This window comes from Lingula anatina, chromosome 8, assembly GCF_051362555.1.
Source record: "Lingula anatina isolate TDL-2025a chromosome 8, LinAna3.0, whole genome shotgun sequence".
In the NCBI taxonomy this organism is placed as follows: domain Eukaryota; kingdom Metazoa; phylum Brachiopoda; class Lingulata; order Lingulida; family Lingulidae; genus Lingula; species Lingula anatina.
The window spans coordinates 20,063,405-20,090,407 of record NC_141774.1 but is presented as its reverse complement, the minus strand read 5'-3'; the positions used below and the strand labels follow the sequence as shown (position 1 = coordinate 20,090,407).

Sequence of the window (27,003 nt, the reverse complement as noted above, 5' to 3'; positions counted from 1 at the left end):
ATGGCATGGGCGTGGAGTAATACTCAGTGATATTTCAACGGACAAAAAAGGGCAAATCACTCCAGAAACCCGGAGGGGGGAGGGTGTCTTGATTTAATTTACCACAACAAACTGCTATATACTAGATCCAATATCTACATTACCTCGGCAGTAAGGCCCTGGTACCCCTGTATACATTGGTCGTGGTGGCTGTTGTCACATTTGAATGCCATATATCTACTGTGGGTTGATGACTTAAAGCATTCATTCTTTTATTTCGATATCTTTATCACCTATTTGACACTCACATAAGGTATATACTGCGATATCTCCATGGGGCATCTTTACCTTTGAACAAGCTGCGGGTCTGTGTGAGTTGTACATGTAGATGGTACATGTAGTATGTACATTTTTGCTCGTCGCTTGCTTATTTTAATAGTGTTAAAACACTGTCTCTGCTGGTATAAATGCTAGATACTGAATATATTCATCTGAAATTGGTTCCAAATTCACCGTTTTGAGGAATACAATTAAACCCACTGTGTTAATTTATATATGAAACACATGCACAATCTTATTGTACAGTTTACCATTTTAAGGACGCGCGGGTGTTACATTTTTTGTAGAATTATTGAACATTTCTGTCTTTCTCTTCAACAATCATACCCCATGTGTTAAACTTGCAGTTTGCCTAAGGGTACTACACTTCCCAGAGCCAGCTACTACGTTGTCTTGGTCACTACTGGAGACAACTACCCCCGATTTGGAAGCTTTCACCGCCTGTGCCTGGATCAAAACCATCCGTACCACAAGCGGCCCCATTCTCTCCTACGGCTCTAAACGCCACCCCCGGAGTATTGAGATTTCCTACAGTCCTCATGGCCATGGGTACTCTGTCATTTTAAATGGGATCAGCGTGTTGGGTGGGTATTATTACCATGGCGAAGCGCCACTACCGTCTGACGGATATTGGCACCATTTGTGCGTGATGTGGAGTGGCAGCAGAAGAGAAGTGAACATCTACAGGGATGGCCTCCACGCACTGAGGTTTCCTGCCAATGTAACGCACATAGCTGGAGGTAAGGGTAAAAACATGGTTCATTGAAAGCTATATGGTGTTACCTCTAGGGTTTGAATTTTGCTACAAGTAAATTTTCGATAATTTATTTCAACGTGAAATGATATTATTGGTCCAACTCCTTCAACGAGGTTAATCCTAATTTTATCATGAGTCATGTTGAAATAACAATCGTACACTGCTGCAAATTATATTATGGAACTTAAATACTTCCATTTATATACGGGGCAACAGAAAGTGTATTACTCCCTCTCTCTCGCTCTCTCTTTCGGCTCCGAGGTTTATTTGCTAGGTCCCTGCAGGCTGGCACGTGTGGTAGACGGGGGGACCATTTGGGGTTATTCGGTATCACTTTCAAGCGGGGTCCGAGGATCAGTTGGTTCAGTTGAGAAGTTCCGCGGATCAATTATGGGTGACCCCACTAAGAGCCAGCGGCGTCGCGTGTGGAGACAGGGGAACTATTACGGGATTAGCGGTCTTGCTTTCATTTAGGGTCCGCCATATTTGATCAATAGAGATAAATAAATCAGATAGATCATCTGTTTTGAATGAGCTCTAAGTGGGGCGGGGAGACCAGCAAGGGAATAATAGACATTGCTTTTAAGCGATCCGTATTTCTGTTCTTCTTAATGCGCTCTATGACTTATGTTATTACGTCTTAATATTCTTTACACGAAATATTGCAGCAGGTTATACTAAACTTCAAAATTTCACATCGTGTCATTGGTAAACAAAATAATGTGCCATTTGATCATTGTTTTTTTTTCATTCTGTAATTTCAGGTGGTGATTGGGTTGTTGGACACACCCATATAGAGGCAATGCCCGATGCTTATCCTAAATACCAATCATTCGTTGGATTAGTCGGCGGCATCAATGTCTGGAACAAGGAATTTGTGGACATCCCCGGCATGTCCGTATGTGCCACTACCAACCAAGGGAGTCTCGTTTCCTGGGAAACTGTCACCAAGCTGAATTTCCAGGTGTCGACTTACGAGTCGAATTGTTAATGCTTTACCACAACTTCACTTTGTTTATTTGAGAGAGATACATTAGCAGAATGAGGAAGATTTCTTTCTGTTAAAATCATTACATGGATCTTTTACAGTAAGAAATACAACGCTATTACCTTTGAAGGCATCATGTGTTTAATATCATTTGGCCGCCACTCAAAGTGCTTTCTTCTATTGTTTAACAATTACTTTGAATGTTTAACTTAAATGCTGAATGTATAATGAGCTGGTAATCAAATGTACAACAGTGTCTCAGTCTCAGCCTTTCTAAAGAGGGAGCCAATAAGAAGCGTTTTTCATGTAATGATGTTTTTTATCGCGCACTGACCGCGTATCAGATAAATTTTTACCAATACACTATAATGCAAACGGTAAAACACTGCAAATAAGATGCAAATAAAATCATTTCTACAAATTTATATATATAGCAGAACAATTGCATTAAGGACATGTTTATGTACAACTGGTACAGTTCACATAAAATACAATTGGCTGCGTTTAAAGAGCTGCTCAACATTTTGTCTGTATTTTTTATTTTTAATTTGTTTTTTATTATCACGTGCATCTACAGGGGTGTAGGGCAGCTGCTGAGGTAGCCTTAAACGAGGTTGTCAGCATTGTGCGACGTCACACTAGACTAGAAAACCTCAAAGAACCCGTGTAAGGTCGGGTTTCACTTTCAGCGACAAAGGTGAAACTCGTGAAAGTGACGTAAAAAGTATAGTCTTGGAAAAAGAACCACAGAAAATTAACAGCCAGCAGGGTGCACACGTACTGTTGTGCAATGAACTGCAAAAATACAGAAATTATTTAAAACAATTTACAAATGTTTGCATTATATTCCTACTTTTTGTGCCACTCAAACCATATATACGTATTTTAATGGATCATGTGATACCTGCTGAACTTGAAATGACCTTTGGCCTTTTGTATTTTGTATTGTTGTGACGCGATCGTGGTTATGTCTAACAATGTTACTTTCTTCACGAGAATCTTCTGAGGAAACCCTTGTAAGAGCACACATCAACTAAATGAAGGCTACGAGAGCTAAAAAGAGCATGCATATTTTTCGAGGAGCCCGTTTTACACGTTATTTACCTGTATGTACACATTCGGCAATTAGCGTAAATAATTATAATAATAATCACCATCATAAACAGCTTTTAAACCCGTAAGTCACCAAAAAGAAAAGACCACGCAGGTTACTGGAAGATATTCAAACAACTACCCCGGGACGTACTGCATTTAAGCCTACTTAAAGCGGCACCTATTGGGGTGAACTTTGTGGACGCTTGCTTTTGCGTCCTGATTGAATATACCATATCCTCCAAATAACTTTCCCAGTCATTTTGGTGTTCATTGACGAGTTTGCTTAATCTGGTCTTTAGCGCCTGGTTTGTCCTCTCATCAAGGCCGTTGGTCTGAGGATGGTAGGCGCTTGTCACAGACCTCTCTATGCTGAGGGAGCGGCAAACCTCTGTATTTACTTCGGCCACAAACTCTCTCCCTTGGTCTGAAAGGAGCCTTTTTGGTGCTCCCCACCTGACAATTCAAAATGAAATCGCATTAAAACCAACCAAAAACATGATTATTAGAAGGACAATTCCAATAGAGCAATAATAAAATAGGACTTAGTATTCAGAATTAAACACCACTGAAAGTTGTATTGCAAAAGTGACTTGCAAAATCTCTACATCAATCACTTATTGACTACACATATTGTTCCTGCTTCATATAAGTTATCATCTAAAATTATTTGGGCAATTGTGATTAAAACAAGGCTTCAAAAAAGCATAAACGTTACCTGCATACAAACGTTCTTATGTGGAGTGCAACTCCGGCTGCAGAGTTCCCTGGCAGAGGATAAAAGTCAACAAATTTCGTGAAATAATCCGAAAAGGTGAGTACATATTTGTTCTTGTTTATGGTTGTAGGCAGAGGCCCTAAATAATATAAAATATAACAAAGACAGTCTTTATCTACAAAGCAAAATAAAAGTCGTGACAAAGTTCTTACTTTGGTATTTGGAGGTAACCAGATGCAACAATTTAAAGATTGGACGTTACCAACATTTGTTCAGATGCTCTAATAAACCACTGACATTACATGACATACATATTGATTATTGATACATTTAATACATTTACTCTATGTAGCACACTGGTAAAGATCAATGCATTGAATAAACACTGACTGAAAACTTGAATGATCCCTTGAAATCCCCAACCCTAATACAGTATATTCCTTTCTGAGAGAAAAAACTAATTTCTGCCAACTTCAAAGCAATAGATACTATACCTATGAGATCCATCCCAACTAATTCCAGAGGCTCACTGACTGATATGGGCTTAAGCTCTGGTCTCTGAGTCTTTATCTTACTTTGTCTTTGGCATGCATCACACGCTTCAATCTGCAGCAAAAAGATCAATTTTACTGACATATATCAATTGTGATCCTTCCTATTATTTTGCAAAAATAATAAAATTACAAGTACACTGAAACCTCCTAAACTACTACAAATTAGTTACTGATACTACATGGGCACTATCTGAATTGTTTACAAACACACTGTCTCTGGAGTGAATATAATAATAAGAAAATTCTTTAAAGCAAAAAGCGAATGTTTAAGTTGGAATATACATGTGTATTAAGTACAATTAGTTGATATGGCTTCTTTTGATCAGAATAGTATCTGGTAATACATACATATTAAGAAATGTACCTGAAGATCTTTATATAGAAGAGCTTAAAACAAAGTGTGCCTATTTTGCTCAGACATACTTACATATTCTTTTACATCCTGTGTCATCTTGTACCATGTAAACTTTTCCCTGATTTTTGCTAAGGTGGCATTGATCCCACTATGGCCGCCCATAGGGGAAGAATGGTATTCTCTCAAAATATCTTTAATTTCCTCTACATCCAAAATAACTCTGTCTGATGCCTGGTTTGTCACCTTTGTCAACATGATAAAGGTCTCCAGAAGGGAAACAAGTTAATTATACAGACTTGACATTTAATATGGAATATTTTTTCCAAATTATTTTTCATCGGTTTTTTTCATATTTTCATGACTGATAAATGAAAATAAGGATTAAAATCGTGTTTTTATAACTTTTATCTATCTCTTTGATGTCATTGTGACATCAGTTCATTAATTGAATTCGCCAGTGAAGCAAACAAAAATGCATTGCCTATTTTAAGTCGTACGACAACCATTGAAAGCGATATTTTGGATCTCCATATTTTCGAAATTATCGTCTTTAAAAGAGTTTTGCGCCCCCCAAAGGACCCTCATGTTAGTGTCTTGTCACAGCAACGGTTACTGTTACACCTGACCTCATCTGGCTGCTACCAGAGCTTTCAAGTGACAAGGCATTCCTTAGGATAGGTTTTTAGAGTTTAATATGGAAAAAAATTCCAGGCAACGGTCAAAACCTGTCCAATTTGGTTCAGTTTTGTTGTAGGACATGTAGGCCGTTAATTCGGAGAGTAATAACCTACCCATGTATTGTCTATGTGGTTCAAATATGGCGATTTTGATGACCAATGTATCTGCTCATTCCCTTGGTTCTGTAAGAAATCTGCCATTAAAAGTGCGCTGTGTGAACCGGCACTCTCATCGTGCAACCTAAAATTGTTCCTAAGTTCCCCCCTATCAAATGATAGTCAAGTGGTTCCCAGATTATCCCTTTATTTGATCTGGTTCAGGTTTTCGTCGATGACTATCATTGGTGTTTTGGCACCAATGTGGTATTCACCCCAAATACTGACGCTGTCAATGACCCTAGTCACTTTAGAAGCGGCACACGCCTTGTCGTAGGCCTCTGCAGGATGTCTGTAAACTTTGTTTTAACCAGTTAAGCGGTACAGGTGAAATCTGACCTCAATAAAGAAAGCCACGCGGTTTCAGTGTTCTACCCAGAAACGGTCATGGTCCTCAATTCATTAGAGAAACAGACGACGCTGTTCTGCTGTTTACAGTGGCTTCCTCAGAGGTCGTTTGGTTTTCTAACCTGCTAAAACCAGTTTGATATTCGCTAAGAGCCTTGAAAAACGCGTTCTGGTCACAATTTGCCCTCATTCTGAACGGACTGGGTGGGTTTTGTTTAGTTGCAGCAGCATATCCTGAAGGACGGTGAATCCTGTGCCCTGGTGGTAAGATGTCGATACATTGGGCGTGGTCTCTGTGTAGGTACATCAGTCTGGGCATAACTTCATAAAACTGTGCAGACTATTCCATTTGACACAATAATCTGTCTGGCAATGTCTGTTTTTTTCGCGCCATTCTGGCACAGATTAACATTTCTGTAAAACATTGTTTGACTCATTTTACGCACTGCAAAACTGACCGCTTACATGCAAAATTTCAAATTCTTCTATGCAGTAGTTGCCGACATATGGATACTTTTTTGACAGAACCATGCTTTGCCAAAGCCAAGCTTTGACCAACCTAAAGGAGCACTACCCAATTAAATCACCGCATATTACACAATGCAGCAGTGCAACAGACTTGGTAGTCAGTTAATTGGTAGCGACACACCTGACTTCACACTTCTCCAGTCAGATATCTTATATGAGATCTGAGTTTTATGAAAAAAAGAACGCATTTTTACCTAGGCATACCTTTCAAACTGAAATATTCCATATTAAATGTCAAGTCTGTATGTATTCCCGTACATCAAATACGCAAGGAATTTAGAACGTATATTCATTGTTTACTACAAAATATAAAGAATCCTGCAAAGGCACAAAAGCCATTCAACCATCTATCTTGGATAATAATTGGATAATAATGGTTTACCAGCCAGAGTGATATCTTTTATAGATATTGTGTCACACATGATGATGCACTGTAAGGGTGAGGTAAGGAGCATATCATGAATCAGAATTGACTTAGATGGAAAATATGATTTCTTTGCTAGACATCTGGACTCATTTTAAAAACCAATCAGATGTGCCAAACTACAACTACTGACCTTCATCATCTAAAACATGAGTCTGTGCTCTTTCTCTTGTTTTCCTTAATTCTTTACGGTCTTCCAAAAAGTCTATCGCTCTCCCGTACTGTATGTACCGCTTCACTCCCCTCATAAATGTAATAAAGTTGTCATTTTTGTAGCCACGCTGGAAAATATACAAAGATACAAATAAAAAACATTAAGTCACAAATAAAAAACATTTCTCGATCATTATGCCTTCTGCAGAAAAAGAGGGACCATAACTTCCATCCAATTAGGTTTTAAATTTGAATGTTCACCAATAGTGTGGCTCCTAGTTTATACTCATATGATAACAAATTTACATCCAAATATTTCAATTTACAACAATAACAAAGAAGTTGCTACACAAACATGCATATAGTCTTAGGAACATCAAAATAAATACTGCACCCTGTAGACATTTTCCCTCTCTGAAAGCTGCTGGGCAATATGAGGAAAAGGAGTTTTTCTTCCTTTTCAAAACCATCATGCTTATAGTGTCAGTCATCTTGATTAGGCTGGTTAAAAAGTAAGTGAAAGTTATCAGATAATAATGCTGCAATAAGACATCTTATGAACAATCAACTGTAACTGGTGATGTTATCTCCTGATAAGATCTAAGCTTATGCTGTACCTGAGAGTTGTCATGTCATTGTTCTCATAATGTCAGACCAAAACCGACAGGTGATTAGCTCTGAGCTTAAGCCAAAAATGACATTTTAACTGAGTCAAAGTGACACAAACATGTACCTTTAATCAAATCAATTCTTCAAGATATTTGAACTGAAAAAGTTCCTGTGTTGCTTGTGTTTTTGCTCATTTTTTACGGTTAGCCTAGAAGTTTGGCACTTTCTTTCAATAATCTGATCGTTTGTTATACGTTTTAGGCAAGTCAAGCTGATGCGGATGTAATTATCAATGTATGATTTTTGAGCTTTGTTAATTACTTGTATTCAGAACGATGATTTAGTAAACACTTAGTTGATATTGTGTAATCAGCATATATGTTGGTTCATATGACTTAAGAACTTTAGAGCGATCAATGATGTGAAGAACATTGAAGTGTGTAACAATTTTGTTGTAATTTTGTCCTCTTACAAATAAATGCATTTTATTGAAGAACACCAAGTGTTCTAGATTACTATCAGAATAGCACGTGTTCTAAATTCCTTTTAGAACACATCTTAGTGTTCTCAAAAAGTAACATTTGAACACGTAAAAAGTGTTCTGAATTTACATGTAACTGTGTTCTAAACAAAACACAAAAAAGAACATAAAATGTGTTCTATATTTCACCAAGTAAGACGGATTTCTACGAGAGAGCAAACATGCGTTTTTATAATTATGGTTCGTGTTTGGATACATTAAAATGAGATGCACTTGACGATTGGTCTCATCAAGATCACTAGATATGCCAGTTCATTATAAATAGTGTGGGACACAGTTATAATTGTACCTACTCTTACTTCTCGTCTTGAGAGGCACCGTCATGCTGGGATATTCAGTTCTTTCAGCGCTAGTCTTGACTTCTTGTATTGTTAGTCGAGCGTTTACTCTTTGGTCAGGTGGAACAGGTATGGTTTTTATATGTTGCTTTTCAGTTCTGACAAAAACTCCATTTAAAGTTATTGGGAATATTTAAGAAATGTGTGCATTGGCATGGTGCAATTTAAATCGGTATTGACTCTTCTACCTATCGATATGTAAGTGGATAACAATTTGCTTAAATGTACATGTACCTTATGCCTCTCCGTTTCGTTCTGGTGTCAGTAAGTGCGAGTAATTTTGATATATATTATATTTATATACGTACTTTGAAATATATTAGAAAGCAGACTTCACAAGAAGCTTGAAGTATGATTCATTAGAGAAATAGAGTGTGTGCTTGGGTACAAGGTATGTTAAAGTGGTATCTTCACCAGCAAAATATCCATTTGACATTTATTTATTTAGTATATTATGCTTGTACTTATTATTCTTTGGGTATATTTAGCTGTAAACCATCATCAATTTTGTACGTATATTCTGTACATCGTAAAGACAAGTATGTTTTTGTGTTTTTAAGTTATTTTGTCTTGCCTTGCTATCATAGGAACAATTATTTGATAGGGGGCGCTTTGTTCGTAGAAGTGGTGAGCACATTGGTGCCACTAGTTCCTGTATCAATCAAACACAGGTATATTGATGATCATGTTATATCTGCTGATCTTGAAATGACCTTTGACCTTTTTAAAGAACAAGTCGCTGTTCAGGTAATGATTTGCACAAGCTATGCGATTCACAGTCAGTGTTCTTTTACGTTTTAGATTTGGAGTTGGGATATAATAGCAGTTTTTCCCTGAAGAAACGCACGTGTCTCAGGAAAAATAAATAGCCCTTATAACTGCATAGACAATTGCACAAATTACTTTATGTGCCTTTTTTTATGAAGTTATTTATTGATTATTCCAATTTGTCACTAGTCATTGACACAAAGATGGTTTGAATATTATTTACGTGTCATACGTCGATATGTCAAATTAGTATCTAAAAAGCTGTCAAGTCAGTAACAACAACACTTAGGCTTCATTCACATGCAATGTCTATTTTCTAAATTCTATTTTCTATTCGCGGTATGTCTTATGATCACGGTCTGTGCCCTGAATATCCCGCGGCGTAATTACTGGCAGCGCGAGCCAGTTACTATAAGTTACTATAAGTAACTGGCTCGAGCTGCCAGTAATTACGCGGCGGGATATTCAGGGCACAGATCGTGATCATAACATAGCGCGAATAGAAAATAGATTTTTAGAAAATAGACATTCCATGTGAACGAAGCCTTATTTTAGTCTTAAAAAGTTAAAAAAATATAATTTAAAAGGAGGAACTAATCCATTTATAACGGTTCGAAATATAACTTCAAAATATAATTTATATTTTAAGGGATATTTGAAATGCATTAAAAAATACATGAGCAACATTAATGAGAACGTGAGACCGATGAGAAAAACATTTCATTACAATCCAGTGCTCAGACAGCGTGCAAAAATACATTTTTGAGATAATTTTGGGGCTGTTACTGCTTCTGTAGAGACATCAGTACAATTAATCTTTTGAGCAATATTTAAAAAATAGTAATGTAGGTCTAGTCTGCAACTTATGACTTGACATTGAATCTACAGGGGGTGACAAAATTATTGCACCAGCTGTGATCATTATTTTTATATCCATTCGCACTATAAAGTGACTCAAGGATTGGTCTTATCCAAAGTATCTTAAGAACCTGCAGCAACATACCTCCCAAAAGATAACTGCACATTTAGCAGTCCATGCCCAAGAGGGTGGTGGCCATAATGACTTCACGCTGCTATCCTAAGGTTATTACTAACATAATAATATGCGTTTCGTAAGGGCAAAGCACAGCTCTGTAAACATGTTGTTAAGGGAACTAACTTGGCATAAATACTGTGCAATAAAATACCAACTGAAAAACCTAGGAAATCCAGCAGTTGTTAAACTTCAAGCGAAATGATGCAATACATTTGTAACCCCACTGTAGTAGAGCGATCCCAGTGTCATATCATCACACATAAATACGTAGATCAGTGCAAGCTACGTGTGCTTTGACCGACGTCGGTTTTGATCATGACTGGGTATTCACTCTGTGGAACGTTGGTCTTGGCTGCTTGTGTTGCTTTTTCATCAGCTTATCCAGGTTAGTACTGGGAAGTTTCTATTTGTGGAATAGACACTGAGAATGTTGTTTTCTTGAATTTATAGTGGTTCGCACCAGGCATTGTTTGGTACTCGTATATCTAACTGCATTGTTCTATCCCTCTAAATCTGAGTATTATGAAATAGGCAGTTGCAGTTCAATTTTCCTTAGGAAATGTATTCGATATAAGTTTACTCTGTTGAAGGGAGAAATGTGGCGGTTACTATACGACACACACCCAGTAACGGTAAACAATTGTAAGGTGGGGCAACTAAAGTTTGTAAATTTGTTCAGTTAAGGACCATTTCCTTTTGATTTGGGCAACGTGGTTCTCGCTGCCTGTTGACACAGATGTATACTATCACTGAACTTTCAAAAGATGGCCCTATGCCAGAAAAGTTTCTCAACGCAATATAGAAAATAAGTCCATCTGGATGTGTTATATATACTATAGTCTTAAGAGATTCATTTCTTTCGTCCAAAAGAGAACGAGACAAAAGATGTTAAAATACCTGAATGTGCGAAGATTTTCAGCTGCTCATTGCTGCAGTATCCCTCAGTGTATGGGCGGCGGTTTATACAAAAATTCAAAACACGATTAGTCGTCGTCGTTATCAGATCAGTCGGCAAAATACGACTAGTAGTCGTCAAAACGCAACTAGTAGAAGCCAAAACTCGATTTGACGCTAGATGGCGCTCATGTCAATGGTCTTGGCCACCATTGTAACGACTTCACAGTCAATACCGCGACAAGCTGACACTGACAATTAAGTGCTTAATTTGTGATTGACATATTGAGGAGAGTTGACAGATGTTGTACTTTTGTAGGCTAGTATGTGATTGATACAATACGAGTTGCAGAGCTGTACGTCAAATAAATACAGGGGTACGAGTACAATGTCCGGATGGCCGGATGGCCTTGTGGTTAGAGTGTCCGCCTCCGGAACGGGAGGACGTGGGTTCAAATCCCGTCCGGGGACATACCAGTCCTTTATAAACGGTACCTGCTGTCTCCCCGCTTGGCACTCAGCACTTAGGGGTTGAAGCAGGGGCCTGGTCAGGCAGTGCAGAAATGTTATATTACATATGAGCGCCTAATATGGCAGCCGAGCTGTATGCTTCCCAGGGAGGTGAGACCGTCTAAGGAGTGCACCAGTGCAAAAAATGACCAGGCTTCCTTGTCTTAAATATTCATATATGTAATTGTATAACTTCAACCTTCGGGTTGCCATTCTCCAATAAAGATTATTATATTATATTATTATGTCGAGCCGCAGGCGAGTTTTGTACTGCTACTACACTGCCCTTGCGATATTTTACTCTTACTTGTTAGGGGCCCTTGTGGTCACTAAGTCCTGTGTTGGGCGATGGAGGGCAAGGCTGAACACGCCTAACAGCTCCCCTCGACCTAAGTCAGCCCTAGCCGCTTCGTGCAGCAGCAGCAGCAGCACCAACACCACTCCCACCACCAGCAGCAGATTAGATACTGAGAAGCCCCTCCCCCCCCCCCCAAAAAAAAAAAAAAAAATAAATAAATAAATAAATACTCTTTCTCCCCCATCAGTGGCGGATTTAGTGTGGGGGTCTGACCCCCCCCCCCTCGGTTTCTGAAAAATATATCACGCCAATATTACCCTCTTGAAATTAGAATTTTGACTAGCTAAATAAATCATAGTTCTTAACCGTACCAAAGGCACTGTTTGCTCTTTAAAACACCAAAGATATTCGGGCCCCAAACTCCACACCAGTGGGCGACGATCGGCTTCACATCGTCCCTCCCCCCCCCTCCCCCCAATTCAAATAATCTTGGATTTTTTTAATATTGTGACGAATCTTTAGACCTTTATATGTCCATCTGACATGATATTCCACATAAATGATCACACTAATACACCTTTTACACCGGGGTAGGCGAAGGTGTTAACACTTAGGACGAGGGGAGCTGGGGGGGGGGGGTCTGGGACGTCCAACACAGGACTAAGTGACCACAAGGGCCCCTAACATGTATGAGTAAAATATCGCAAGTGCAGTGTAGTAGCCAGAGGCCGTGGTTTAAGCCAGATACAACACTCGCCTGCAGCTCGACAATACACTCGTAATATATTTCACGTACAGCTCTGCGACTCGTATTGTATCTATCACATACTAGCCTACTATAGTACAACATCTGTCAACTTTCCTCAATCTGTCAATCACAAATTAAGCACTTGTCAGATTTTCGCTGTATTGACTGTGAAGTCGGCACAAGGGTGGCCAAGACCATTGACATAAGCGCCATCTAGCGTCAAATCGAGTTTTGGTTTCTACTAGTTGCGTTTTGACGACTACTAGTCGTAGTATTTTGCCGACTGATCTGATAACGACGACGACTAATCGTGTTTTGAATTCGACGAATCTGATAACGACGACGACTAATCGTGTTTTGAATTCGACGAATCTGATAACGACGACGACTAATCGTGTTTTAAATTTTTTATAAACCGCCGCCCATATTAGTGCTATTGTTTGACCACGAAGATCTTGTGCAGTGAAAATGACAATCTTAAACGCAGAATCATGGAAAATATCTCTAGCAGGAAATCTACAGTGACAGTGAGCCGTGATGGAGGAGGGGGAGGGGGGACACAGGCCAGGCCAGTCTATAATATTATTTTGACCACAACTCCACCTAGTGGTAAGGAGGAAGACTGCAGCAAAGAGTAGTTTAATATATGTGCACTTAAAGGTATTTTAACATATTTTGCCTCGTTCTCTTTTGGACGAAAAAAAAAACTGAATCTCTTAAGAATATATTTCTGAACGCAGTTTTGGTCCTCTCTTTTAAAACAGTTGGGCTTTTCGCGCAGTAAAATACAATATTACTTATTGTGACTGGAAAAAATAGTCATTTGTAATTGCAATCCATTACCGTCACTTTTTACATGCAATATTCGCCCCACTATACCTTTCCTTCACATGAACCAATCGTAATCTGCTTTGACCCAAGAAAATTAAGTAATAGTCACCTTAATGATATACTGAGCGCGTTTTAGTAGAAAAGGAAATAGTTTATGTACGCAAGCACACACAGTAATTTTATGCAATATCAGCTATGAAATAAGTATTTAATTTTTTTAGTGTTAACAGAAAAGCTGGGGATCCCAGCAAACATCGTGCAATCACTCATTAAGTACATTAACTCTATCAGTGGATCATAATGTAGCGGGTAAAGCGGTGCAGATGGTTATCTGTGACTGAAAACACAAATGTCTAACGGTCAGAAAAACACCATACATTACAACAATTTAAAAATAAATATACAAATAAATAGGTAAATAAGAAAAAAGACACATCGGATTTTTGCCAAACACGCGACGAATAGTGTCTAGAACTACCGGTATATAGTCAAAGCCGTTGTTCAAACTAGTTGAGGAATGGAAAACTTGTGAATATTTTAATTAGAAGTTTTTAAAAAGGTGATCCCTGAAATGCAAGTAATGGCGCATTCATTTATAATTTGAAAACGGCAGCGCAACTTGCTTAGAGAAAGATTGAAATATACCCTCCCCATCGCCTCATTAAATTTGGATGCTTGAAAAGGAAAAAAAGAATAAGTGCTATAATTTTACTTTATAACGAGAAAGAATAAAGGTATCACTGAACTATCATTAACATGCTGACGATATATGGGTGTATTTTCAGGCAGTAACAAAAAGACAATTTTTCCTCCGTTACAAAAATAACACCAACAAAACAACCGCATTCAGGACACACAACGTTTTGCATTTTTTGAGTGGAGATTTTGAAACGACATCATTCATCATAACCATTCTCATAGTAGACACAAAACATCGTTAACATGACAAAATATGACGTCAAATCAGTCTTTTGATGTCCAACTGTAATTCACTGACGTATTTAATAGAATGTCAGCTTTTGTTTTAATTTTTAAAACCTACTTTTCGTTATTGAGATTAATACAATTCATATTGTGCATTTTTCTTTTCAGGTGGCGGTCGTGTTCTTCACTTTCCTGCACCACAAAATGTCCTCCGCTGGTCACACCTGCAGGCAACAACGCCAAATATGGACGCTTTCACGATCTGTGTTTGGATTAAGACCATCCGGACTACAAGTGGCCCTATCTTATCCTACGGTTCAGAACGCTATCCTCGTAGTATAGAGCTTGCCTACAGTCCTACCGGTCACGGATACTCCGTGATTTTGAATGGCGTCCGAGTCCTGAACGGGGTCCCTCATGCCGAAGCGCCCCTACCGGCCGATGGGAACTGGCACCATATGTGCGTCACGTGGAGTAGTGACGAGGGGGAGATGAATATCTATAGGGATGGTCTCCACGCGCTGAGTCGCCCTGTGAATTCTTCTTACATACCCGGTGGTAAGAGATATAAAGTGACATAAAATCGCACTATTCCTTAATCTTATATGGCGAGAAAAGACAAAATAGGAATATGATAAAAGTACTAATAGGATTTATAAAAGCTAATGCTCCTGGTTTCTTTACAATTTCTCATCAATCTTTTGTCCCTAGATTGTTTCATATAAAAGTCAAATGCTGATGACTGACCTTTAATTTAAAACTTTAAAAGTCAGAAGTTGATGTTCCTAATAGAAATTTGCAGGAGGTTCTTATTATAACATCTATGTATTATCGTTCATTTGAATTTCTACCAGCTACAATCTGCCAGTTATCTTTGTAAATGAGACACTATGCACAGCTATTGAGTGTTCATTTTTCAGAAGTCGATAAAATTGGACAATAAATAAAAGATAAGACATATTCCCCAGTAAACACGGAGCGTTAGCATAGCATAACCATAAACTATTTGGTTATATAAATGTTACACTTTCTTTATTATTATTCATTTTTTGCTGTCTTCTCATTTTAAGCTCGTTCGTTTATTTAATTGTTCATTCTCTTTTTAAAACATATTTACCTTATAATTTCCTTGTCCGTATATCTAAGCACGTAACTATGTCCGCTATATGGCTTTCCATTCATTGTGCCAGGTTCGACGACATATTTTGATTATTTTTGATTATTTTTCCAGGTGGCGACTGGATCGTGGGTCACACCCATACCGAAGCTAGACCCGGGGGGTATGTGAAGCGGCCTACGTTTGTCGGGTTCGTGGGCGGCGTCAACGTCTGGGACAGGGTCAAGGTCGACATCCCCGGCATGGCAATATGTGCCAATACTATGGAGGGGAGTCTCGTGTCGTGGGATACTGTCACCAAGTTAAATTTCAAGGTCGCAACATACGAGGAGCATTGTTGAATTTTGCCCAGTTTTCTAAAATATGCCGTCTGATTTTTACATTTTAAGAATCCATTAGTATAGTTCAGGGTCTCAGAATTAGTCCGGTGTGACTAAAGGCATTTCATTTCTCATTTTTAGTTACCTTTTTCTTGAATATCTTTGCATGCAATATGGGGATGGCGCCCTCTTTGAAGCAATCTTTAAGCAGCAACTACACTTTGTTTCCTCATTACAAATATTACTTTTATTATGAACAGATGTCAAGTGTTCAATAAAGATATACAGAAAGTGACAAGATCAATTAAATTGTGTTCATAGTTTTGTTTTGTTTTGGACAGTCGTTTTTACATTAAAATAAATATTTAAATAGATTTAATACTATATGTACTAGTCATCCCGTATTTAAAGCGACATCCTATGGTCTATCCTGAATATGGCTGTGCATTATCCAGAGCAATAAACATAGCAATCGGAGACCCTATATGAGACACATTTGGTGTAACAGATGGCACAAAAAGCTTAGTTGCTATGCCATTGACAAAGAGCTACAGACAACAGCATTCCTTTTCTTTTTTTTTAGCGTTTAGAAGCACCATCATGTTTTTTATACATGTACACTACTAGCAGGATTGGTTTGGCGTACAGGTTTTGGCAGTGGAACAGAGTTAACAAGGAAATATATGAACGTCTTTTCTCTAACAGGGTTATGGCATGATCCACATTAATTTGCTTTTGTAGATGTATAGTTTCTGGCTTAGCCTTTAAACATACAGGTACGTGTAATCCACCTTTTTCTCTATGACGATGAACGCTTTACAAAATTTTTATTTCGGAAAGAACTCCATTTGAATAAAAAAAATCTTAAGAGCTATTCTGCGTGTGATACTGAATTTCCGTGTTCAAACAATGGAGTTAATGCAAAAAAGATTAAATAGTACAATTAAATTCAGCATTAAGTTAATGGATGTGCGCCATCAAAATCCATTACCCAGGGCAATGACATTTCAGCCGGTACCAAATGTTTTCTTGAAAAGTATCAGGGAGTAATCAGAAAACAGAATGCCCATTGCGTTTGGCGTCAGATCCTCAAAGAAATAATAAAAGTTGTGCCACTCCACAGTATCACGTTACTTTAATTGCGTTACATGTTTTTGAATGTTGCTCTTCAAATATGATAATAACTCCATCCACTTTTATTTGCTTAAAAACGTGGTTGTCAGCACTGTGTGACGACACACTAGGCTAGAAAACGGCTAAGAGAGCTAAAAAGAGCATACATATTTTTTCGAGGAGCCATCTTTTCTGCATTTAAACCTACATATAGCGACACCTATTGGAAAAATTGCATACTAATCTTAACTAAATCCTACAAGCTGATATACAAATGTTTGAATTCTACCAACCATATACTTTACACAATCAATTATTGTTAAGTTTAAAGTTTTCATTGGCAAATTATAATATTTTCTCTAATTAAGAAAGCATGGTGTTAAAAAGGCAATTGCTTCGTTACGTTAGTTCTTAAAGGTTCCTCGACTATTTGTACAAAATGATATTGTCCCCTTTTATTTTGGAGATAATTTTCAGTATTTCAATAGGTATCGGCATGTCAATGGTTTCAGGCCGTATCAATGTATTAAAGGGTAACACTGATTTTATCTTAAAAGCGATATTATTATATTATGATATTATACATACATTGTATTATCATAAAATTTAATGTCATTATTATTTTTATTATCAAGGATAATTTCAATCCTTTATCTGATAGTTTGTTCAAATATCTGTTTATGTATTATTTATCTATCTATTAAGCATTTATTAATATATGAAATACCATTAATTTATTGACCCTTTCAATGATACATTTTTATCAGTTTGTCCTTTATTTATATATGAAATAATTTTGGTTTCATCACTGACAGCCTAAAATGTTCTGAATATATGGAGTATATCTATAAAAGCATGCACACGGTTGTATTATTTTCGTCAAATAAAATATGCCAAACCACCTTCATCAGACGTCGTTTATGTATATCAGAGTTTAATTTGCTCTGTCGTTGAATATTGTCCTGTGTGGCATCCCGGTGTCACGAAACACAGAGTCCCCCCAGAGGTGTAGTGGCTACCTTTGTGTAGGCCAGCTGGTAGTGGTCAACGGAAACCTTAACGCAGAGCAACGCACCCAACTCCTGGAAATTCGGTCGAAAATATCTCTTGTGATATTTCAGTATAATAATGTTACTTCACGTACAGCCAACGCAACAGTAGGCTAGTAATATGTGAACCACATCCAGATCCCGAATGGCCAGCGCAATCCTTTGATTGACAGTTAAGGCGTTCAAACATTTTTGCAACCATTTTGTACCAATTTGCAATGTACCCTGCTTAAGTGCCATTAGCCCCTTTATCAATCAAACACAAGTTTATTGATAGTGAAGTGACATCTGCCGATCTGAAATAACCTTAGACCTTATTAGTGAAAAAAATCACTGTTAAGGTAAATGATTGGTACAAGTCATGCAGTTCTCAACAAGTGTTCTTTACAAGTTTAAGATTTAAAGTTGACAAAGTGGATTTTTCGATTAAAAGACGCACGTGAGAATATAATATAACTTATTTAAGTTAGTTCTAAAAGTTCTAAATAAAAATGTGCCAATCCCTTTTTCTGCCCTTTTATTTCGAAGATATATTTTGATAACTTTTGACTAAGAGTCTACATGTTTATTCTGATATAGCTCTCTAAAGTTTATCAATACCAAAATATGTGAATGTCATATACCTTAAATAAGGGTGTGACCTGAAAAGCATCTATTCAATTCGCTCGTTTTACAACTTGGTTCTGGTGTATGTGACTGGTGTTGGTTCACCAGCGTTTTAACATTAAAATGTCCTTACACTACTACCCATGAGTTAATCGTGCTGCAGAGGGATTAGTACGAGAAAGAAAACATGCATTTTTATAATTATGGTTCGTGGTGGGATACATTAAAAAAAGATTCACTTGACGATTGATCTCATCAAGATCACTAGATATGTCAGTTCATTATAAATAGTGTGGGACACAGTTATAATTGTACCTACTCTTACTTCTCGTCTTGAGAGGCACCGTCATGCTGGGATATTCAGTTCTTTCAGCGCTAGTCTTGACCTCTTGTATTGTTAGTCCAGCGCTTACTACAGGTATGGTTTTTATTTGTTGCTTTTCAATTCTTACAAAAACTCCATTTAAAGTTATTGGAAATATTTCAGAAATTTGTGCATTGGCATGATGCAATTTAAATCGGAGGTATTCACCATGCGGTATTGACTCTTCTACCTATCGAAATGTAAGTGGATAGCAATTTGCTTATATGTACCCTTCTTTTTCGTTCTGGTTTCAGTAAGTGCGAGTAATTTTGATGTATTGTAGAAAACGTATTTATATTATTTCATACTACTTTGAAATATATTACAAAAGCAGACTGCACATGAAGCTTGGAGTATGATTCATTAGCAAAATAGAGTGTGTGCCTGGGTACAAGGTCTGTTAAAGTGGTGTCTTCACTAGCAAAATATCCATTTGACATTTATTTATTTAGTATTTTATGCTTGCATTTATTATTCTTTGGGTAAATTTGGCTGTAAACCATCACCATATTTGTACGTATATTCTGTACATCGTAAAAACAATTTCGTTTTTGTGTTTTTAAGTTATTTTGTCTTGCTATCATAGGAACAATTATTTGATAGGGGGCGCTTTGTTCGTAGAAGTGGTGAGCACATTGGTGCCACTAGTTCTTGTATCAATCAAACATGTAGATGACCGTGTGATATCTACTGATATTGAAATGACCTTGGAACTTTTTAGACAACAAGTCGCTGTCCAGGTATTTGGTTTGCCCAAGACATGCAATTAACAGCCAGTGTTATTTTACGTTTTGGATTTGGAATTGGGAAATTCGTTTTTTTTTTTCTGAGGAAGCGCACGCGTCTCAGGAAAAATAAATAGCTGTTTAAACCGCAAATACAATTGCACAAATGACCTTTTGTGCCTTATTATGAAGATATTCAATTTGTCACTTATTATGACACAAAGACGTTTTAAATCTTATTTATCTATCATACGTCAGCATTTCAAATTGGTATTTGAAAAGCTATTTTAGTCTTTAAAAGTCCAACTGAAAATATAATTCAAAAGGAGGAGCCAATTAATTTATAAAGTTTCAAAATATAACTTCAAAATACAATTCATATTTTAAGGGATGTTTAAAATGCAATACATGGACACCGGTAATGATATTGAGGCCGATGAGAAAAACATTCCATTACAATCCAATGTTCAGACAGCGTACAATAATTCATTTTTTGAGATAATTTTGGGACCGTTACTGATTCCTTAGAGATATCAGTACAATGATTCTTTTGAGCAGTGTTTCAAAAAAAGTAATGTAGGTCCAGTCTTCAACTAATGACTTGAAATAGAATCTACAGAGGGGTGACAAAATAATTGCCCCAGCTGTGATCATTATTTTTATATCCATTCGCACTATAAAGGGACTCAAGGATTGGTCTTAAGAACCTGCAGCAACATACCTCCCAAAAGATAACTGTACATTTAGCAGTCCATGCCCACAAGGGTGGTGGCCATAATGACTTCACGCTGCTATCCTACAGAAGGTTAATACTAACAAACATAATAACATGTGCTTCGTAAGGGCAAAGCACTGCTCTGTAAAAATGTTGCTAAGGGAACTAACTTGGCATAAATACGGTGCAATAAAATACCAATTGAAAAACCTAGGAAATCCAGCAGTTGTTAAACTTCAAGTGAAATGATGCAATACATTTGGAACCCCACTGTAGTAGAGCGATCTAAGTGTCATATCATCGCACATAAATACGTAGGTCACTGCTGCCTAGGTGTGTTTTGACAGGCGTCGGTTTTGACCATGACGTTGGTCTTGGCTGCTTGTGTTGCTTTTTCATCAGCTTATCCAGGTTAGTATGGGTCTATTTGAGGAATAGCCAATGAGAATGTTCTTTTCTCGAATTTATAGTGGTCATTGTTTTGATACTCGTATATCTAATTGCATTGTTCTATCCCTCTGAATCTGGATATCCTGAAATTTTCCTTAGGAAACACATGTATTCGACATAAGTTTACTTTGTTGAAAGGAGAAATGTGGCATTTACTACACGACCCAAGCCTAATAACGGTAAAAATTGTAGGGTGGGGCAATGACAATTAAGAGCCATTTCCTTTTGGTTTGTGGAACATGATTCTTGCTGCCTGCTGACACAGATCTACACTATTACTGAACTTTCAAAAGGTGGCCCTATACCAGAAAAGTTTCTCAACGCAAGTAAGAAAATAAGTTCATCAACGCAAGTTAGAAAAGAAGTTAATAAAGTCTTTACAGATTTTTTTCATCCAAAAGAGAACGAGGGAAAATATGTTAAAATACCTGGACGAAAAAAACTAAACCTCTTAAGAATATATTTCTGTACGCAGTTTTGGTCCTCTCTTTTAAAACAGTTTGGCTTTTCGCGTAGTAAAGTACAATATAACTTATTGTTAGTCGAAAAAATTGTCATTCTGAATCGCAATCCATTATCTGTCACTTTTACCATGCAATATTCGCCCCACTAAACCTTTCCTTCACATGAACCAATCGTCATCTGCTTTGACCCAAGAAAATTAAGTAATAGTCACCTTAATGAAATACTGAGCGCATTTTAGCAGAAAAGGAAATAGTTTATGTTTTAATTCCATTTAAAGGTTTACGCAATCACACACAGTAATGGTGATATAATAACAGTGTTATGCAATACCAGCTATGAAGTTCCATGTTTCACCGGAGATGAATGAAATTAGTATTTTAAAATTCTGTAAATGTTACAGACATGCTGAAACTGTCGGTCCGATCGGTCACGACCGGCAAAATTTGTCTGGGCCGGTAAAAAATTGGACAAGAGTTTTAAGAGCCGCAATTTTGAATTTACAGTCATCATTCGACATAAATTATATAAGACCCAAAGCGTTTTTTCCCTTCCATTTCAAACCTATCACATTCACAAAGAAGGGAAAAAACGTAAGCTACCCTAATCATACTAGTAGTATATGTCTCAAACCAACAGAGTGATTTTCAGTCCGACAAAAATCCATTCGGTCCCGCAAATTTTTCATTATTGCCGGTCCAAATGTCCGACCATTCTGAATAGTTATCAGCGTGTCTATGTTAACAGAAAAGCTGGGGGTCCCGGCAAACAGCGTGCAATCACACATTAAGTACATTAATTCTATCAGTGGATCATAATATAGCGGGTAAAGCGGTCCAGATGGTTATCTTGAGTGTCTGAAAACGCAAATGTACAACGGTCAGCAAAACACCATACATTACCACAATTTAAAAATAAATAAATAAATAAATAAAAACGATTTTTTGCCAAACACGTGACGAATAGTGTCAAGAACTACCGGTATATCGTCAATAAAAGCCGTTATTCAAACTAGTTCAGGAATGGAAAACGTGTGAATATTAAGTTCTTAAAAAGGTGATCCCTGAAATGCAAGTAATGGCGCATTCATGTTAATATACCCTCCCCATCGCCTTTTAAATTTGGATGCTTGAATGTTGTATAGGCTATTAGCGATAATACAAATACATGCAAACGGACAAAAAAAAAAAAGAAAAAAAAAACATAATAACTACTATAATTTCACTTTATAACGAGAAAGAAAAAAGGAACTATTGAAATAACATTAACATGCTGCCCATATATGGTTAAATTTAAGGCAGTAACAAAAAGACAATTTTGCACCGTTACAAAAATACCAACAACAAAATAGCCGCATTCCGGGCACACAACCTTCTGCATTTTATGAGTAGAGATTTTGAAACGACATCGTTCACCATAACCATTCTCATAGTAGACACTAAACATCGTTAACATGACAAAATATGACGTCATTTCAGTATTTTGATGTTCAACCATATTTCACATGCATACTGAATAAATTGCCAGCTTTTGTTTTAATTTTTAAAACTCTACTCTTTGTTATTGAGATTATTAAAATTCATTTGTACATTTTTTCTTTCAGGTGGCGGTCGTGTTCTTTACTTTCCTGCACCACAAAATGTCCTCCGCTGGTCACACCTGCAGGCAACAACGCCCAATATGGACGCTTTTACGCTCTGTATTTGGATTAAGAGCATAAGGACCACAAGCGGCCCTGTTTTGTCCTACGGTTCAGAACGTTATCCTCGCAGTATAGAGCTTGCCTACAGTCCTACCGGTCACGGATACTCCGTGATTTTGAATGGCGTCCGAGTCCTGAACGGGGGCCCTCATGCCGAAGCGCCCCTACCGGCCGATGGGAACTGGCACCACTGGTGCGTCATGTGGAGTAGTGACGAGGGAGAGATGAATATCTACAGGGATGGTCTCCACGCGCTGAGTCGCCCTGTGAATGCTTCTTACATACCCGGTGGTAAGAGATATGAAGTGACATAAAAACGCACTAGCCCTTAATCTTATATAGCGAGGAAACACTAATAGGATTTATAAAAGCTAATGCTCCTGGTTTCTTTTCAATTTCTCATCAATCTTTTGTCCCTAGATTGTTTCATATAAAAGTCAAATGCTGATGATTAACCTTTAATTTAAAAATTAAAAAGACAAAAGGTGATGTTCCAAATTGAAATTCCCAGGAAGTTCTTATTATAACATCTACGGTATGTATTATCGTTGATTTGAATTTCTACCAGCTACAGTACAATCTGCCAATCTCTTTGTAAATGAAACATTCTTCACAACTATTGAGTGTTCACTTTTGAGAAGTCGATAAAATTGAACAATAAATAAAAAATAAGACATATTCCCCAGCAAACACGGAGAGTTAGCATAGCATAACAATAAAATATTTGGTTATATAAATGTTATACTTTCTTTATTATTATTATTCATTTTTTGCTGTGTTTCCTTTTAAGCACGTTCGTTTATTTAATTGTTCATTCTCTTTTTAAAACATATTTATCTTATAATTTCCTTGTCCGTATATCTAAGCACGTAGCTATATCCGCTACGTGGTTTTCTATTTACTGTACCAATTTTGATGACATATTTTGATTAACATTGATTATTTTTCCAGGTGGCGACTGGATCGTGGGTCACACCCATACCGAAGCACGGGAAGGGGGGTATGTGAAGCGCCCTTCGTTTGTCGGGTTCGTGGGCGGTATCAACGTCTGGGACCATGATAAAGTCGACATTCCCGGTCTGGCAATATGTGCCAATAGTAACGAGGGGAGTCTCGTGTCGTGGGATACTGTCACCAAGTTAAATTTCAAGGTCGCAACATACGAGGAGCATTGTTAAATTTTACACAGTTTTCTAAACTATGTCGTCTGTTTTTTATATTTTAAGAATTCAAGGGTCTCAGAATTAGAATATTGTGACTAAAGTCATTTGTTTCAAAACTCATTTTACTTATCTTTTTCTTGGATATCTTTGCATGCAATATGGAGGTAATGCCCTCTATGACTCAAACTTAAAACAGCAACATCACTTTGTTCTTCTCCGCATAAATATTACTTTTATTATGAACAGATGTCAAGTGTTCAATAAAGAAATACAGGAAGTGACAAGATCATTGATCATTGTGTTCTTAGTTTTGTTTCATTTTTGGACAGTCGTTTTTACATAAAAATAACTGAATATTTCAAAAGATTAAGTGCTATGTTTAAAAGTCGCCCCATATCTTAGTATGGCTGAACTTAATCCACAGTAATAAATGTATCAACCGAATTTTCGTGTTCAAATAATGGAGTCAATACAAAAATAGATTAAATATTACAATTAAATACTGCATTAAGTTAATGAATACGCACCATCAAAATCCATTACCTACATGTAGGGTAATGACATTTCAGCCGTTACCAAATGTTTTCTTGAAAAGCATCAGGGAGCGGTCAGAATACAGAATCCCCAAGTTTGGCTTCAGATCCTCAAAGAAAGAGTAAAAGCTGTGCCACTCCGCAGTATTGGGTCCAGACAAGGATCGGTTTCAGATCCTAAAAGAAATACTTGAGTTTGCGTAACTTTAAGTTGCGTTACATGTCTCTGAATGTTCCTCCTCCAATTTGATAATAACTTCATTCACTCTATTTGTTTCATTATTACAGGTATATCATTTCATTTGGTTTGAATCTAAGTTATTTTAATTACATTAAAATGTAAATGCATCGCCCAATTGAAATGTGGAAAAATTAACCCCATATGCTTTGTCGTGAGGCATATCAAGGCTGCACGCAAGGCTTTAGGCTAAGATCACAGAGAATGACTGCTTTGTTTAATCTGAAAAGCCAAATTTCGAAATTTTTATTCAGGTTAAGTATTTGTTAAAGGACAACTCCAAAAGGCAGCCGCGAATCATATATTCGGAAATTCTGTTTTCAAAAGAAGATTTATATTCAAACGGTTATTCAAAATACATTAATTCTGATATCACTCAAACTGGGACATGGACACACCTTTAACACTATATTGCAATGGTCATACAGCATGTAAAACTGCCTTTTGTGAAATAAATTGCTCACATCGAGACAAAAATACCATGATGTCCACTAAACAGGGGTATTTTAGATAAAAGTTATGCTATAAATACAATGTCTCTCTGTCCTAAAACCATTAAAAAGACACCAAAGTACCACATATATGTACATAAAATAACAGCTAACGGTATTCTGCATGCGATAGAGAGTTTACTTTTCAAAAATGTAGTATTGATTATGATATTATATCAGATACGCTGCAGTTAACATCTTAGTAAAATTTGTGACATATTATATCCCTGATCTATTTTCCATCATCATCATATACAAATGGGCATTTAAACAGTTTTTCGATACCATCGGAGACATATTACAAAATGTACGTAAAGCTTGGCCTTAGGCTATAAAAGGGATAGCAAATGTTTAGAGTCAGACTGCAGTATACTGGAATCTTCTTCCCAGTTTCAGTAAGAGACGCAATCATGTTTGGTCGTTCACTGCTTGCAGCGTTGGCTTTGACATTCTGCATCAGCTGTGGAGACGCGGCCCCAGGTAAATACATGTACCTTGTATGTGAATGTCACCCCTTTGGTAGGGTTTGTTTACATTTATTGGTCTCTATTTATCTTCCTGATTGACTAAAGTGTGGATGGCTAACGTATTTCCATCATTATTAATTATATGTGCCGTGCCGTTGCAGAAAAACTTGAAGGCAAAATATATTTTATGTTCGTTATGTTTCATTTTGAGACACATTACAAAAATAAAATGCACATGAACAAGTTTGGTCTTGGATGACCAGAGAAAGAGGTCTCATTTAGAGCCATAGATTGCATAATCTGGTCAACTTGATCAATTTGTCTTGACATGCGCTACCATGTGGATTTCCCAATGGATAACTTGCATCTACCTTTTTGTACATTAATAAGTTTCTGTTCATACGCAATGCAATATTTCGTGATTTGTCCTCTTAGATAAAACCAGACAGACAAAAACAAAATAAAATCTAATAACACTAAAACGGGGATGTCAATAACATCATTGGCTGTATAAGCAGTACAATTCAGAAACAGCAAACTATGTAAAACATTTTTTGTGATAAAAAGGGAGATAACCACCAAAATACCGGTCCAATGGCACGGTTCCATTTCATATACCCCGTTTCACGCTAAATTAAAACCAAATGATTTCCCTGTACTCAAAAAGACGAGGACTTCAAAAGAATTTACCGAGGTTTTCTAGTGATGTGGGATTCACAAAAGATGACTGGGACGATGTAGCCTAGGGCGTTTAGTGTAAGTGGAGTGAGTTTGAGTGTGATTTGTCTGCTGTCATCACGTGATCTAACAAGTTTAAATTAAAACCAGAGGTCATTTATTATTTATAGTGTTGAAACAAAATATTCAGTTCGAGATAAAGTCGATAAAGTAAATCAGTCAACGTTCTCAGCCTTCTTGGTCTT

At 37.2% G+C, this 27,003-nt stretch overlaps 3 protein-coding genes across 3 annotated transcripts; all 3 read left to right on the top strand.

Moving 5' to 3' along the window:
- Positions 1–2,066, top strand: LOC147760542 (neuronal pentraxin-2-like). Its single transcript, XM_087018816.1, has 3 exons — positions 1–16; positions 666–1,058; positions 1,840–2,066. Exons 1-3 carry the CDS (start codon positions 1–3, stop codon positions 2,064–2,066), a joined length of 636 nt encoding a protein of 211 aa, XP_086874942.1.
- An 8,538-nt stretch (positions 2,067–10,604) lies between these two features.
- LOC147760541 (neuronal pentraxin-1-like) lies at positions 10,605–16,311 on the top strand. The gene is made up of 3 exons (XM_086994602.1): positions 10,605–10,745; positions 14,734–15,123; positions 15,797–16,311. The coding sequence occupies exons 1-3, from the start codon at positions 10,676–10,678 to the stop codon at positions 16,021–16,023; spliced, it is 687 nt and encodes a 228-aa protein (XP_086850728.1). The 5' UTR covers positions 10,605–10,675; the 3' UTR covers positions 16,024–16,311.
- Positions 16,312–20,936: 4,625 nt separating this feature from the next.
- Positions 20,937–24,366, top strand: LOC147760540 (neuronal pentraxin-1-like). The gene is made up of 3 exons (XM_087018815.1): positions 20,937–20,985; positions 23,090–23,479; positions 24,140–24,366. Exons 1-3 carry the CDS (start codon positions 20,937–20,939, stop codon positions 24,364–24,366), a joined length of 666 nt encoding a protein of 221 aa, XP_086874941.1.
- The last annotated feature ends 2,637 nt before the right edge of the window (positions 24,367–27,003 follow it).